Source organism: Dreissena polymorpha, chromosome 1 (genome assembly GCF_020536995.1).
Source record: "Dreissena polymorpha isolate Duluth1 chromosome 1, UMN_Dpol_1.0, whole genome shotgun sequence".
NCBI lineage: Eukaryota > Metazoa > Mollusca > Bivalvia > Myida > Dreissenidae > Dreissena > Dreissena polymorpha.
Genome location: NC_068355.1, coordinates 124,134,935 through 124,149,733, shown reverse-complemented (window position 1 = coordinate 124,149,733; position 14,799 = coordinate 124,134,935). Strand labels below are relative to the sequence as shown.

The following is a 14,799-nucleotide window of genomic DNA, read 5'->3' as shown; positions in this document are numbered from 1 at the left end:
ATCTTCACCAAACTTGGTCAGAAGTTTTATGGAGATGATCTTAAGGCCAAGTTAGAACATGGGCCTTTCTGGGTCAAAAACTAGGTCAAGGGGTCACTTAGTGCTTTTTAAAAATTGAGCATGGTGTCCGCTGTTTTTTGTGAAGAGGACATGCAAAATATTATGTGTCAATGCGGCATGTGGGGGTATTCGTCACGTCTGTGACAAAGCTCTAGTTTGGTCAGAAGTTGTGTCTAGATGATATGTATGTCAAGTTCAAATATGGGTCATGCAGGGTCAAAAACGAGGTCATAAGGTCACTTAGTGCATTTCAAGCATTTAGCATGGTGTCCGCTCTCTAATTGAAGTAGTTTTCATCTGATCTTCACCTAATTTGGTCAGAAGTTGTGTCTACATGATATGTAGGTCAAGTTCGAATATGGGTCATGCCAGGTCAAAAACGAGTTTTTTTTAGTGCATTTCAAGCATTTAGCATGGTGTTGGCTCTCTAATTGAAGTAGTTTTCATCCGATCTTCACCTAATTTGGTCAGAAGTTGTGTCTAGATGATATGTAGGTCAAGTTCAAATATGGGTCATGAGGTCACTTAGTGCATTTCAAGCATTAGCATGGTGTCCGCTCTCTATTTGAAGTAGTTTTCATCCGATCTTCACCTAATTTCGTCAGAAGTTGTGTCTAGATGATATGTAGCTCAAGTTCAAATATGGGTCATGCCGGGTCAAAAACTAGGTCACAATGTCACTTAGTGCATTTCAAGCATTTAGCATGGTGTCCGCTCTCTAATTGAAGTAGTTTTCATCTGATCTTCACTGAATTTAGTCAGATGTTACGTTTAAATGATATCTAGGTCAAGTTCAAATATGGATCATGCCGGGTCAATAACTAAGTCTCAAGGTCACTTAGTGCATTTCAAACATTGAGCATGGTGTCCAAAACCTTCGAACGGGCGTATCTTGTGACAGTTTGGCACTCTTGTTTCTGGTTGCAGAGCTCCAGATAAGGATTTAGTCAAAAGGGTATTTCACCCCCTGATATTATTGTTAAAACGTATTTTACTCCTTTTTTTCAGCCATAAAAAGTATTTAGGAATATTTAAGGGTATTTTCCATTTCCATAGAAAACTGACAAAGTAAAATGCGTGTTTAATCTAGAACTATTATTATTTGTTATTTATATTATTAAATACTCAGTTAAATATCCAGTAGGGATAAAGATATATATTTTCATAGGAAAAAACACTCTTTTTATTCCAATATTTCGCCAAATGGGCTTTATCAAGGTTTACAAAACCTTGATAAAGCCCATTTGGATGAAATATTGGAATAAAAAGAGTATATTATTAAATGCAAACAGAATGAATTTAAAATGACGATATGAACAGATTTTTTGTATAAATATTCCCGAAGGAACCGCTGGTCGCCTAAAACACCCATTTTTTGATCCACAAACATGACGGGCCGCATTTTTTATTATAAGCTTATTTTGATTGACTTACTTTTGATTCAAAGGTTAACTTACACTAAAAACTCAACTCGAGTATTGGTTAAATCGATTTAAAATACGTACCAAGATTTGTATTGCATTTTGTTACGTAAAAGGGCATTTTTTAATGCGTTTTTTTTTTCCAATGCGTAAATACGCAGATATGCCTCTTATCTGGAGCTGTCTGGTTGACCAATTTCTATAGTATATTCAGTTATGATTGAATGATTATTGTGGATGATAGAGCTATCATAGGATTGAGATTTAGCCCAGTCAAGTAGTTTTTCCAAATTGGGTTGCTTAATGAGTAAAAGCTTTTTTAATTAGGCAGGCGTGTTGCTGCTATAACTTCCTGATGGTAGTTTAACAGATGCTCGTCCTCCTTCAGTAGGCATATTTTTCAAACAGTCGAGCTTCACGTTTACCCCAAACCCTGGGCTCATGGTTAACGCAAGCTGTTTTTGTAACCATGCGGCCACTTAATCCTTTATTTTACTTGCCTTAGATCTCATGCTAAATACTTTACAAATTTTATAAGATATTTTGTTGATAGTTGAGAAGCAAAATAAATAGTCGTCCAATCATTGTAAAAGTTAACCTAAGTACTGTAATGAGTTGAGGTTTGATTGGCGCAGTCATAAAATAATTTCAAATTTACATACTATGACCTTGGTTTACTGAAATGATTGTCTGAATATACATAACACCAATATCAGCATTACAAAGTCCTTATGAAAGACTGTCAACTGGTTCATAAGTGTCTTGAGAAATGATGCTCAATTGTAATAAAAATATGATGGTATGAATGCAATTATTTTTGTATAAATGTAAATCAATGTAAGTTCTTTCTTTTTTTAAACCTATTTATTTAAGCTCGATTGCATAACAAGCCTAAGCTTATATGAAATGCTCTTGAGTCTGTTTCCTTGGTGTCCATGGGGGAGATCTAAAGAACGCTCCCATGGTGAGGATCGAACCCGTGACCTCCCGATCCCTAGGCGCACACCATATCAACTACGCCACGGCGATCTTCAGATGTAAGTTCTTTGTTAAGCAAATGAAAAAGCTTGTTATGAAAAAGCTTTTGTTCAAGTGAAATGTTAAAGAATGAATTACAGAGATAAGTAATGTTTTCTGTTGCATACCTTGCTGATTATAAAAATTGTCCTATTTGTAATTAAAGGGTAATTACTCCACGAAAAATCGTCACACTATTCCTGTCCACCTTTATGGAATGACAAAACTATTAAGTTGCATCAAATTTGGATCATCAGTTTTGAGATCTGACACTGTAACAAGTAAGAGAGTTATATCCAGTTCAATGGATAAAATTATCCATTACAGTATATTAAAGAAATTGTCTTTTGATGATACTTTTTACCAGTTAATGATTGCCAGTAAATTGTCTTTTCAAAAATAGGCATAAACAAATTGCATAAAACACAGGTAATTAAACAACAAGAATGCAATTCAGCTAATAACAGTAACTTTTAATAAAAAATATATTAATCATACATTGCACTTGAAGTAAAAACAGCCGCTGCTTGTTTAGGCAGAACATGATGTCATGATTACAAATCTTCCTCCTCGCTGTCTGTATTCATGTCCATAGGTTAAACATGAACACAAATCTACCTCCTCGCTGTCTGTATTCATGTCCATAGGTAAAATATCAGCACAAATCTTCCTCTTGCTATCTGTATTCATGTCCATAGGTAGAACATGATCACAAATCTTCCTCCTCGCTCTCTGTATTCATGTCCATAATGAAAGGTAGAACATTATCACAAATCTTCCTCCTTGCTGTCTGTATTCATGTCCATAGGTAGAACATGATCACAAATCTTCCTTGCTGTCTGTATTCATGTCCATTATGAAAGATAGAACATGATCACAAATCTTCCTCATCGCTTCATGTCCATAGGTAGAACATGATCACAAATCAACCTCCTCGCTGTCTGCATTCATGTCCATAGGCAGAACATGATGACAAATCTTCCTCCTCGCTGTCTGAATTCACAGCCATAGCAAAAACATTATAACAAATTTTCCTCCTTGCTGTCTGTATCATGTCCATAGATAAAACATGATCACAAATCTTCCTCCTCGTTGTCTGTATTCATGTCCATGAGGTCTACTTGGGAATCTGAATATGTACATCAAGCATTTTTAGCTCATTACACAACATATCACTGATTTTAAGCATCTTTTAAAAGTACCTTGGTTGCTTGGTTTCAATACATTTTAAAACAAGCAAATTCACTGAATTGATATCCCCCGCCAATATGATTCTGGACACAAAAGTGTTATATTTGACACTCAAAAAAGCATTTTTTCAAGATACAAAAAGCCATAACTCCATTATTATCCTATGGCGTACAATGCCATTTGGTGTGCATCATCCTCTTATCCATATATATATACTCATACCAAGTTTCAATGAAATCCCCCAAAGCACTTCCAAGATATGGCTCCGGACACAAAAAAAGCATTTTTCAAGATACAAGGGGCCATAACTCCCTTATTATCAGATGGTTAACAATGCCATTTGGCAGGTATCATCCTCTTATCCATATATGTACTAACACCAGGTTTCAATGAAATCCGCCAAAGCACTTCCAAGATATTGCTCCGGACACAAAAGTGCCGGCCGACCGGAAAGACAGACGGACAGACAACGCCAAAACAATATCCCACCGCCTCTTATTATTTGTGTGACACCAATTTTCGTTTTTTTTAATGGGATGACTGGTACTCAAATTTAAGATCCTGGCGAACAAACCATAAGCAAGTTGTGCTCAGGTGAGCTAAAAATAATAAATATGGAAATTTATTTTTTGGACCAAAAAGGTTAAGTTGCTTGAACATATTATGTATTTTAATGTTATAAATAAAGTATTTCAGGCCAGTATAATACTTAATTGAACTTGCCTGGAGGAACCATGGGGTCACTCTGCTGGATGTTGATACTCAATATTGGACCTGTATTGCTGAGATTGGTTTCAGAATCCTGTACAGAATAAAAAAGTCCAACGAGTCATGTACAAATAAACACTATTTCACACAAACTATGTTCATGGTAGATTTGTGTTTGCTCTATTTATACAGTTATAGAATGTGCTGTTCAAACTGAATTAGCCAATCTAGGTAGCAATTACTGTCATAAAACAAGAGGGCCAAGATGGCCCTAGTTCGCTCACCTGAGAGGAGTCAGTTCATTTAATCTTTACCAAATGTCAAACTTGACCTACATATTGTCCAGACAAACATCCTGGTCAAGTTTCATCATTATTTCATCTGCGAGTCATGATCAATGTACCTATGAAGTTTCATGATCCTAGGCCTAAGCATTCGTAAGTTATCATCCGGAAACCATTTTTCTAAGTTGAGTCACCGTGACCTTGACAATCATTGTGTGAATACGTTTTTTGGCACTGTGACCTTGACCTTTGACCTAGTGACCTGATAATCAATTGGGGTCATCTGCGAGTCATGATCAATATACCTATGAAGTTTCATGAACATAGGCATAAGCGTTCTTAAGTAATCATCCAGAAACCATTTTACTATTTCAGGTCACTGTGACTTTGACCTAGTGACCTGAAAATAAATAGGGTTCATCTGCAAGTCATGATTATTGTACCTATGAAGTTTCATGATCCTAGACATAAGCGTTCTTGAGTTATCATCCAGAAACCATTTTACTATTTCAGGTCACCGTGACCTTGACCTTTGACCTAGTGACCTGAAAATCAATAGGGGTCATCTTCTAGTCATGATCAATGTACCTATGAAGTTTCATGATCCTAGGCATAAGTGTTCTTGAGTTATCATCTGGAAACCATTTAACTATTTCGGGTCACCTTGACCTTTGACCTAGTGACCTGAAAATCAATAGGGGTCATCTACGAGTCATGATCAATGTACCTATGAAGTTTCATGATCCTGCAAGTGTTCTTGAGTTATCATCCGGAAACCATTTTACTATTTCGGTCATCGTGACCTTGACCTTTGATCTAGTGACCTGAAAATTAATAGGGGTTATCTGCGAGTCATGATCAATGTATCCATGAATTTTCATGATCCTAGGCATAAGCGTTCTTGAGTTATCATCCGGAAACCATTTTACTGCTTTGGGTCACCGTGACCTTGACCTTTGACCTAGTGACCTGAAAATCAATAGGGGTCATCTGCGAGTCATGATCAATGTATCTATGAAGTTATATGATCCTAGGCATAAGCGTTCTTGAGATATCATCTGGAAACCATTTTACTATTTCGGGTCATCGTGACCTTGACCTTTGACCTAGTGACCTGAAAATCAATAGGGGTCATCTGCAAGTCATGATCAATGTACCTATGAAGTTTCATGATCCTTGGCATAAGCGCTCTTGAGTTATCATCCGGAAACCATCTGGTGGACGGACAGACCGACATGAGCAAAACAAGATACCCCCTTTTCTTCGAAAGGGAGGGGGGGGGGGCATGAGAAAACTGCCCCACTTCCAGCAGCCATGTTATTCAACCGGAACCATTTTTGAACACAACTCTCGTATCAAGGAAACAAATGTTCTGAGCAAATTTCATGAAAATTTGGCCAAAAATGTGACTTCTACAGGAATTGCACTTACCAGTTTGCATAATAAGAATTGCTTAACAAATATTCTTACAAATAAGTCTTACCTAACGCAAAACAAGAGATGTGTTTGTCAGAAACACAATGCACCCTATTGTGCCACTTTGAAATAAAATGTCCATATCATTTGGCAGTTTTAGAAATTATCTCTCTTTTAAAGCTTATTACATCCCTTGGATTGTATTTTTTGACTTGACCTTAAAGGATGACTATGACCTTTCACCACTCAAAATGTGCAGCTTCATGAGATACACATGCATGCCAAATATCAAGTTGCTATCTTCAATATTCAAAAAGATATGACCAAACTTTAAGGAAGGGTAAAGTTTTAGGAAAGAAAAATACAATGATATTTGACCTTGAAGGATGACCTTGACTTTTCACCACTCGAACTGTGCAGCTCCATGAGATACACAAGCATACCAAATATGAAGTTGCTATCTTTAATATTGCATAAGTTATCAAACTTTAACCAAGTTTAAAGTTTTGGGACAGAATGACAGACAGGCCAAAAACAATATACCCCCTCTTCTTCCAAGAAGGGGGCATAAAAACAAACTTAATTCCATTTAAATAATTTAACCAAATTTAAATAAAATAATAAATGTTTAAACAAATACATTGTGTTAATGGAAATATAAAACGTCTCATCACATATTAGGTCAATAACAAATTCATATACACCATTCTTCAAAATATTACAGAGAATTGTTTTATTTGGAAAGTGGTTATTTCTAAGTATTTTTCTCGGTCCCAGCATCTTTCAAATAACAAGGTTCTACTGCATGGCAATAGAAGTATTAATTTCATTTACACTGCAGTCTGTAACCTCGCTTTGTCCATAAATTGAACAAAATATATACATGTACATGACTTTTAAGTATCATTACACTTGCATTGAAGGTATGAAATAAACAGTTAAAAACCTGACTATTGTGGGATTTTATGCCATATAAGCACAACTATAGAACTATTTGCCCTCAAGCGGATACATCCTCAAGGCGCACCATAGCCGTGTATAAACCTATAAATAGCATATGAGCCTTGCTCAGGGGAAAACAGGATTCGATGCATGTGTTTAACTCTTTCAGTGCTGGAACCGAATTTTGAAGGTCTTTGCGAACAGTTTGGATCCAGATGAGACGCCACAGAACGTGGCGTCTCATCTGGATCCAAACTGTTTGCTATTCTGATAGTATTCTTTGAAAAAAATTGAAGAAAATGCTAATTTTCGAAATTCAGCAGACGACATTTTAGCAGACTACAAATTTCCCAGCATGCAAAGGAACTTCCTTTCAACAAAAAACGTCGTCCCTGATAAGCCTGTGCGGACTGCACAGGTTAATGTGGGAAGCCACTCTACGCACATGCATTTAGCCCCGTTTTCCAAGAACGTGGCTCATGCGTTGTATGGTACATGCAATACCTGTATGTCAAGGCCAGAAAATGCATTAGAGTGGTCCATATCTGGTGTGAGAGCCAGGCCATGTCTTGCAATGTCCACACCTCCCGAATGTTCCGCTGACTGTACCTTAAGCTGCAATATTTAAACAACACATTTTACCCCAACATTTGAAACTGCAATTGTATTGAATACTCACTTTCTTTTTAATAAATAATTCTAATAAATAATGCGTAAGTACCCATCCATCAAGCTTAGTATGTGTATGTGGGTATGGTTGCTATCTTTGAATATGACTATATTGCCTGGATTTATTCATGTCATCTCTATATAGTATACTAGTATATAATATCTTCAAGACAATGAAACAAACAAAATCTGTCTTTGTATGCAGACTTTCAATGTAAGCAAAACCTCAGTAAACAAATAGCCAAAAGTGAGCTAGCATGTTGAAAAAAAAAATGCAGTTTATGAAAAAAATGATATGAGGGCTAACAAGTGTATAAAAAGTTTTTATCTGCAAGGAAGAATATGCAACCATTTGGGAAAATCAATATTTCTACATAAAAATATGTATGCAAAAAAATACCAGGCATTTCTAAAGACAGCGCTTTACCCTGCAAAGATTTTTTGGATAAGTGTTGAATTTGATTTTGAGCCAATGTGATTGACTCATTACTTCTGGACATCTTCTGATTGGCAGTTATTTTGAATACATATCGGAGATTTGAAAGAGAGATTTATGAGAGAACATTAAGGGTAATCAAGTGACCTACAACTGTGACCTTGACCAATCAAGAAGAATGAATGACTACTGCCTTCTACACAATGTATCAATAACCTAAATATTCTGGCCAAGTTTCATGAAATCCTTCACAGAGTATATGAGATTTGAACCTTAAAATGTGACCTTGACCCTTGAGCCAAAATGAGACGGACTTCTGCACAATGACCTTGACAATTTTGCAAAGTTTTATGAAAATATTTCAGTGGGTACAGGAGGTATGAATGCAGAAACAACAATGTCACACTAGGCCCTCAATGTATTACCTGACTAAGACTTGCAGGCGGGAACATGTGAGGGTTGAGCCGTGCCAGAAGTTGAGCCGTCTCTGGTGTCAGGGTGGTACTGATCTGTGTGCTGCCGTCGCTCATGTGGGTTTCTATCCGAGAGATCACATGCTCACCATCTGGTGGAGAAAGGGTCGTGTAATTGTATGGCAAAGTTGTTATATACCGGTACATACAAATTACGATGAATCAAATAATAATAAGTGCAATGATGTTTAATGGCATTTTTTAAGCTCTTCAACTCGGCAAGCCTTTTTGGATGCAACCTTTTGCCTACATTTTGACAAATTACTGGGTTTTTTTTTTGCTACTTTGTAGAAAAATGACAAAGCAGAGCAGTGTTGAAAACAAACCCCCTGTACGCACCTTCCCCAGGCGCCTGTGTAAGAGTGACTGTCACAGTCTCCGGGATGGGGCCAGACGACATGGAGGTCATGTCAGACCACAGGTCCGTCATCAGGCTGTCATTAGAGCTGCCAGCAGCGTCTAGGTTCACCTACACGTGGACACAGGGAGGGTAAGTGAGATGCGAAATTCAGTGTCATGAAGTGATGGAATTCAGAGCTTTATTAAACAGGTAATGTATACTCCGAGGTTTAATAAATGAGTCAAATCATATTCTATGATTTTCTACAAAATAAATGCTTTATTATGAGACACTGTAAATAGCCACTGTCAAGTTAACCTGTACTGATTGTACGCTAAATTTGAGTTAAATCATAAATGAGTTGCATACTTATAAATAATTTACGCTATTACTTGAATTGAGTTGTTAACCTCAAAGCTTGAATTATTGTAACAAGTCACAGGATGTTTCCACTTTGTGTTTCAACATGGCTGTCACTATTAGGAAGCCCTTTAATACTATTTAATGTTATAATGAAGCACATTACCATAATTAAGTTTTTAATTAAGATTACACAAAATATTTTAAAAATACAGATGTCAGAAAATTTAGATAAAAAAATACAGGCATTTGAAAATGTGGAGACTTAAAAATAAAATATAGCATTTACAACTGGATACCGTTATGTAATGTATACAGGGTCAATTGTCTCAAAGAATAATAGCTTGTTCTTGAAAAATGCCATGCGGGTTAGTAACTTTCATGTATGTTTACTTTAAGCTAATGGGCGAAACCATTTCTATTACTAGTATTCATAGTTATACCATTTAACACCAGAATACATGTACATGGTAATTCACCCAATAACGCAAATGCAATTCTCCATTGCCCAGAAGGTATTTGTCTGCCAGTTGTTAAATTGTATGATCAAAGTGTCACCAGATAAGCGCAGCAAGGCAGAATTCTTGTAAAATAGGATTGTAAAAAATGTCAGAAAAATTGTTTGAGTGAAAAAGTCTGAAAACTTTTAATTATTACGGTAATATGATTTCAGCCAAAACAGCTACACCAACCAGAATTTAAATCCAAAACAAGGCTGTATTTCCAAACTGAGGCCAAACAACAATGAAGTACACACTATGTACATATGCCTCGTCCTGGGAAAACAGGGCTCAACGCATATGCCTAGTTTCATTTCAGATTAGCCAGTGAACTTCTCACAGGCTAATATGGACAACATTTTACGCCTAAACTGGATTTTTTTCGCTAAGAACAGACTTCCTTTAAACGAAAAATACCATCAAAGCATAAAGTGTTGTCGTTGATTTGCCTGTGCAAGGGGTGGTATTCCAGAACATCTTAAGTCATTTCTTAAATTATTTCACTTAAGTTCAAAATTAGAAAGTTTTGTATTTCTTAACCAAATAAGAAAACACATGTCTTTTTGGTATTTCTAAAAAAACATTGGCAAAATGATGTTATTTAAATGTATATCTTCATGCCAATCTATTGCAATATGAAATGACACACTTAAGAAAATTTCCCAATTTAAGGATAAGACAAAAATTTAACTTAAGATGCTTCTGGAATTCGACCCCAGACTGCAAAGGCTTATCTTGGAAGACACTACGCACATGCATTAAACACCATTTTCCAAGAGTGTGACTCGATTGCCTCTTAGTCTTGACAGAGAGACCCATACATGATTGAGTCCTGTGGCGGTGAGGGGGAGGGTGCCATTCTCGATGTCCTTCACAGCCTGATGGATGTGGTTCTTCAGGTCTGTGATGGTGGGAAACAGGCTGAGGTCGTGCCGGGAGATGTGGCTGTCTGGAGAGGCACTCAGCAGGTCTCGACACACATACATCCTGCATATAAGTTGTGTTCTGAGAAAACTGGGCATATTGCATGTGCGTAAATCGTCATCCCAGATTAGCCTGTGCATTCCGCACAGGCTAATCAGGGGCGACACTTTCAGCCTAGATTGGATTTTTGCTAAGAAGAGACTAAATTTAAATGAAAAATGTCATAAAAGCGGAAAGTTATGTCCCTGATTGCACAGGCTAATCTGGGACGACACTTTACGCACATGCATTATGCCCAGTTTTCTCAGAACACGACTAATATACAAAGGGGGTTGAGTGTAATTCAGTCTCATTCTGGGAAAACAGGGCTTAATGCATCATACTTTCTGCTTGTATGAATTTTTTTGTTTATAGGTATTCTCTTCAAAACGAAAACCCAGGGTATGTGGAATGTGTCTTCCCTGATAAGCTTGTGCGTACGGCACAGGCTAATCTGGGAAACACTTTACGCACATGCATTTCCTCAGAACAAGTCTCATTTATACTGGGTCCACAGTCAGATAGCTAGACATAAAGCTGTTTGACACTAATTTTGGAGATAGACCTTGCCTGCGTAAGAACTATGTATGAGGTGTTTCAGTGTTGTTTTTTACAATCTCTAACAGTATATTATATACGTTTTTCCCAAATGACTACAAACATTCCAAATTGAAAGTTTCTAAATAAATTAAACATTTAACAATATCAATAAAGATGTTCAGTTCTTTTTCTTATCTGACTCTTGACAGTTGAACATAAGCCTTAACAATGTTGAAAACACTTTTGTCCTCAATTTTAGAGTATTTGTAAGAAAAACAAACCAATCAAAATTTTCCAATTTAAGTCTTAACAATGTGATTTTTCCCTATGCAACGGGTTTGGGCTCTCTTCCAAAAATGGTGAAAAAAAACACTGTCTTAAGAAAGCATAAGCAGGGTAAGTGTGTTAAGTGTCATTCCCAATAAGCCTTGCAGCACACTGGCTTAATCCTTGATGGCACTTTATGTCTACAGTGGACTCATTGTTAGAGCAGACATTAAACAGTAAGTACATCAAATCAGGCAATCACGACACTTCATGCATGAGAATCAAGGCTGGGTTTCCCAACTGTGATCCAAAATTAAATCTTAGCATAGAATGATTTTAAGGAAGTCGTAAAATTTATTTTCTGTTTTACATACTTAGCTCAACAATTGGAAATCATGATAAATTGGGCAGAATAGATATTGTGCATAACATTAACAGAAGATAAAAAACAGTATAGTTCTGCTTTTTTTGAGAGCTGAACAATTCATGAAAATCATATATCTCAAGTAACTCTAAATCAGCATACAATTTTGCTTATTTAAATGCTGATAACATGGAAACAGCAGATTGATTTGCCAAGAGAAAGTAGACTTATAAAATTCCTACCGTAATTGTCTGCGAACATGGTACACTTGTGCTTCCCCATTGGAAACAATGTCCCGAATCTTCTGAGCAACCAAAGGATGTAATCTGAAGGCAGACAGAGAACTGGACGCATACATGTGTCATGTAAGTAGCGATTGTACAGAAGTTAATACATGACATAAATTGCGTTTGAGGTATAGAAAAACTGCATTTATCAATGGGTCTGAAATTAACATCATAATTATAATTATCATTATTCTCAAAGTACTTCACATTTACAGCAGTTTATTTTAAGATAGTTTTGACATGATTTCAAAGTACCCAAGATTAATTGATATTCCAATTTATAAGTATCTTTCTTAATTATTATAAGCATAATTTATGTTGAATTTATATCAGGCATAAATCGCATTAAGATTTTTAATGCCGCCTTTAGTATGATTTGATATAATACTATAAACAACAATTAAACAAAGCCAGATGTATGAAAAGATAGATAGGTCAATCAGCTTAAAGGAGAAAGAAACGCATTTCTGAGTAAAACATTTCTTTTCAACTGCAACAGCTGAGTGTGTGAGGCAATAATGTACACACCTTTGTTTCTTTCTGTTTTCCAACTCCTGGGTTTCCGACACAATATCGGGCGGTGTCTGACTCTCCTTACTCTGGGACCTCTGAGACATTCCGATGTGCATGCCAGAGCGGTTTGCTATCTCCTCGTGGAACTCATGGGCCGCCACTGTTGGCAACTGTGCATAGAACCTGTAAGGTATTTCAAAAATATATTATATTTATATTTCACTTGTTTATTTTTAGTTTAAAGATATTTTTTTCAAACAAAATATTATTTAAACATAGAATATCACGTTACATAAATAAAATGTTCATGTTCAAATGGTATTTGAAAGAAAGACAAAGTCTTATATAGTTGTTCTCCATTGGTAATGATTTTTTTAAAAGTCCTTCACAATATTTAATTCACATATAAATTGATTTTTTATTCAAATGCTTATATACAATACAGTTTGAGTGATTGGAATTGTGGTGCTCTTGAAACAGAAATATGAAACCAACAGGAAGGCAAAAATTGTGAATATCGGTACTGTGATCGCACCTGTGACTCTATTATCTCCATACCCGTTATATGTGACACCATTGTCTCAATACCTCTACTGTCCAATCTTGACTCTGTTATCTCAATACCAGTCCTGTCCTATGTGACTCCATTATCTCAATACCTGTCCTTTCCATTCTTGACTCCATTACCTCAATACATGTTCTATGTGACACCATTATCTCTAGACCTGTCCTGTCCAATTTTGACTCCATTATCTCAATACCTGTCCTATGTGACTCCATTATCTCAATACCTGTCCTATGTGACTCCATTATCTCAATACCTGTCCTATGTGACTCCATTATCTCAATACCTGTCCTATGTGACTCCATTATCACAATACCTGTCCTATGTGGCACTATTATCTCGATACCTGTCCGGTCCAATTTTGTCTCCATTATCTCAATACCTGTTGTATGTCACTAGTATGTAACTACATTATCTCAATACCAGTCCCGTCCAATATGACTCCATTATCTCAATACCTGTCCTGTCCAATCTTTACTCCATTATCTCAATACCTGTCCTGTCCAATCTTGACTCTATTATCTCAATACCTGTCCTATCTCGACTCCATTATCCCAATACCAGTCCTGTCCAATATGACTACATTATCTCAATACCTGTCCTATGTTACACCATTATCTCAATACCTGTCCTGTCCAATCTTGTCTATGTTCTGCTGTTTCAGTGCATGGAATGCTTTGTCCATGGCAATCTTTGCTGCCCTCTTGTCCAAATTTGGGTCTATTCTGAATTCTGGAAACTTCCTTACTTTTTTAATGTATATCCTGGAAAAACAAGGTTTTTAATTGATATCAATTTAAGACTAACTTCTCCTTATCCCAAGAATTCATCACAGCTTAATATTAGTAAAGAAATAAAATACTTGTATGGAAAGGGACCACATTTTAGAACTTATTAAGTATTTCAAATATAATTTTAATACTTCTGCTTACACCTACACATCTGAAAAGCCATATAAAGCTTACCGTGCAGGGCAGGTTTGCCTATATTCATTGTTCTCCATTTCCAAGGCTTTCTTAGCCAGCCCTCCTTTCCTGCGAGGTCCAAACTGGCACTCCATCACCACAGCTCGACTGCCTGCCATACAAGAAAATGGAAAAAATACAATGAAAGGGGCAAGTGTTGTACCTGTTTAGCCTGTGCAGGCCCACAGTCTTAGCTGGAATGACACTTTACACAAATGCATTAAGGCCCGTTTTCTCAGAGCTTGGCTAATATATGAAGAATGTAGGGGAAAAAACACAGTAAAAAATGTTTGTAAAGAAATATCCTGAATCAGCTGGTCTTGGATTGCTCTCTCCACCAATTTATATTTTAAAGGACTTTTTGTAACAGACAGTACAATGAGAAACAGTTTGACAGATAAGGCATAATGGGATACATAATGGGATATCTGGTAATATAACATTCAGTCAAATACTAAAGACTGACAATATTAGATTCTATTGCATGGTTATAATACAAAATACAATATAGTTTCTCT

General features: G+C 36.4%; 1 protein-coding gene across 11 annotated transcripts in view; it reads right to left on the bottom strand.

Moving 5' to 3' along the window:
* Positions 1-2,950: 2,950 nt before the first annotated feature.
* The window catches only part of LOC127848383 (calcium-responsive transcription factor-like), a 211,335-nt gene continuing 199,486 nt past the window's right edge, over positions 2,951-14,799 (bottom strand). For 6 of the 11 annotated variants that reach the window (XM_052380820.1, XM_052380871.1, XM_052380881.1 and 3 more), the window contains 10 exons: positions 14,282-14,393; positions 13,943-14,080; positions 12,767-12,934; positions 12,194-12,277; positions 10,639-10,804; positions 8,957-9,086; positions 8,570-8,709; positions 7,544-7,654; positions 4,413-4,491; positions 2,951-3,627 (listed from right to left, as the gene is read on the bottom strand). In XM_052380820.1, coding sequence (XP_052236780.1) covers positions 3,572-3,627; positions 4,413-4,491; positions 7,544-7,654; positions 8,570-8,709; positions 8,957-9,086; positions 10,639-10,804; positions 12,194-12,277; positions 12,767-12,934; positions 13,943-14,080; positions 14,282-14,393 — 1,184 coding nt within the window. In that variant the 3' untranslated portion in view covers positions 2,951-3,571. The remainder of the gene's footprint in view (positions 3,628-4,412; positions 4,492-7,543; positions 7,655-8,569; positions 8,710-8,956; positions 9,087-10,638; positions 10,805-12,193; positions 12,278-12,766; positions 12,935-13,942; positions 14,081-14,281; positions 14,394-14,799) is intronic. The other 5 variants (XR_008034493.1, XR_008034477.1, XR_008034490.1 and 2 more) reach the window with 5 other exon arrangements.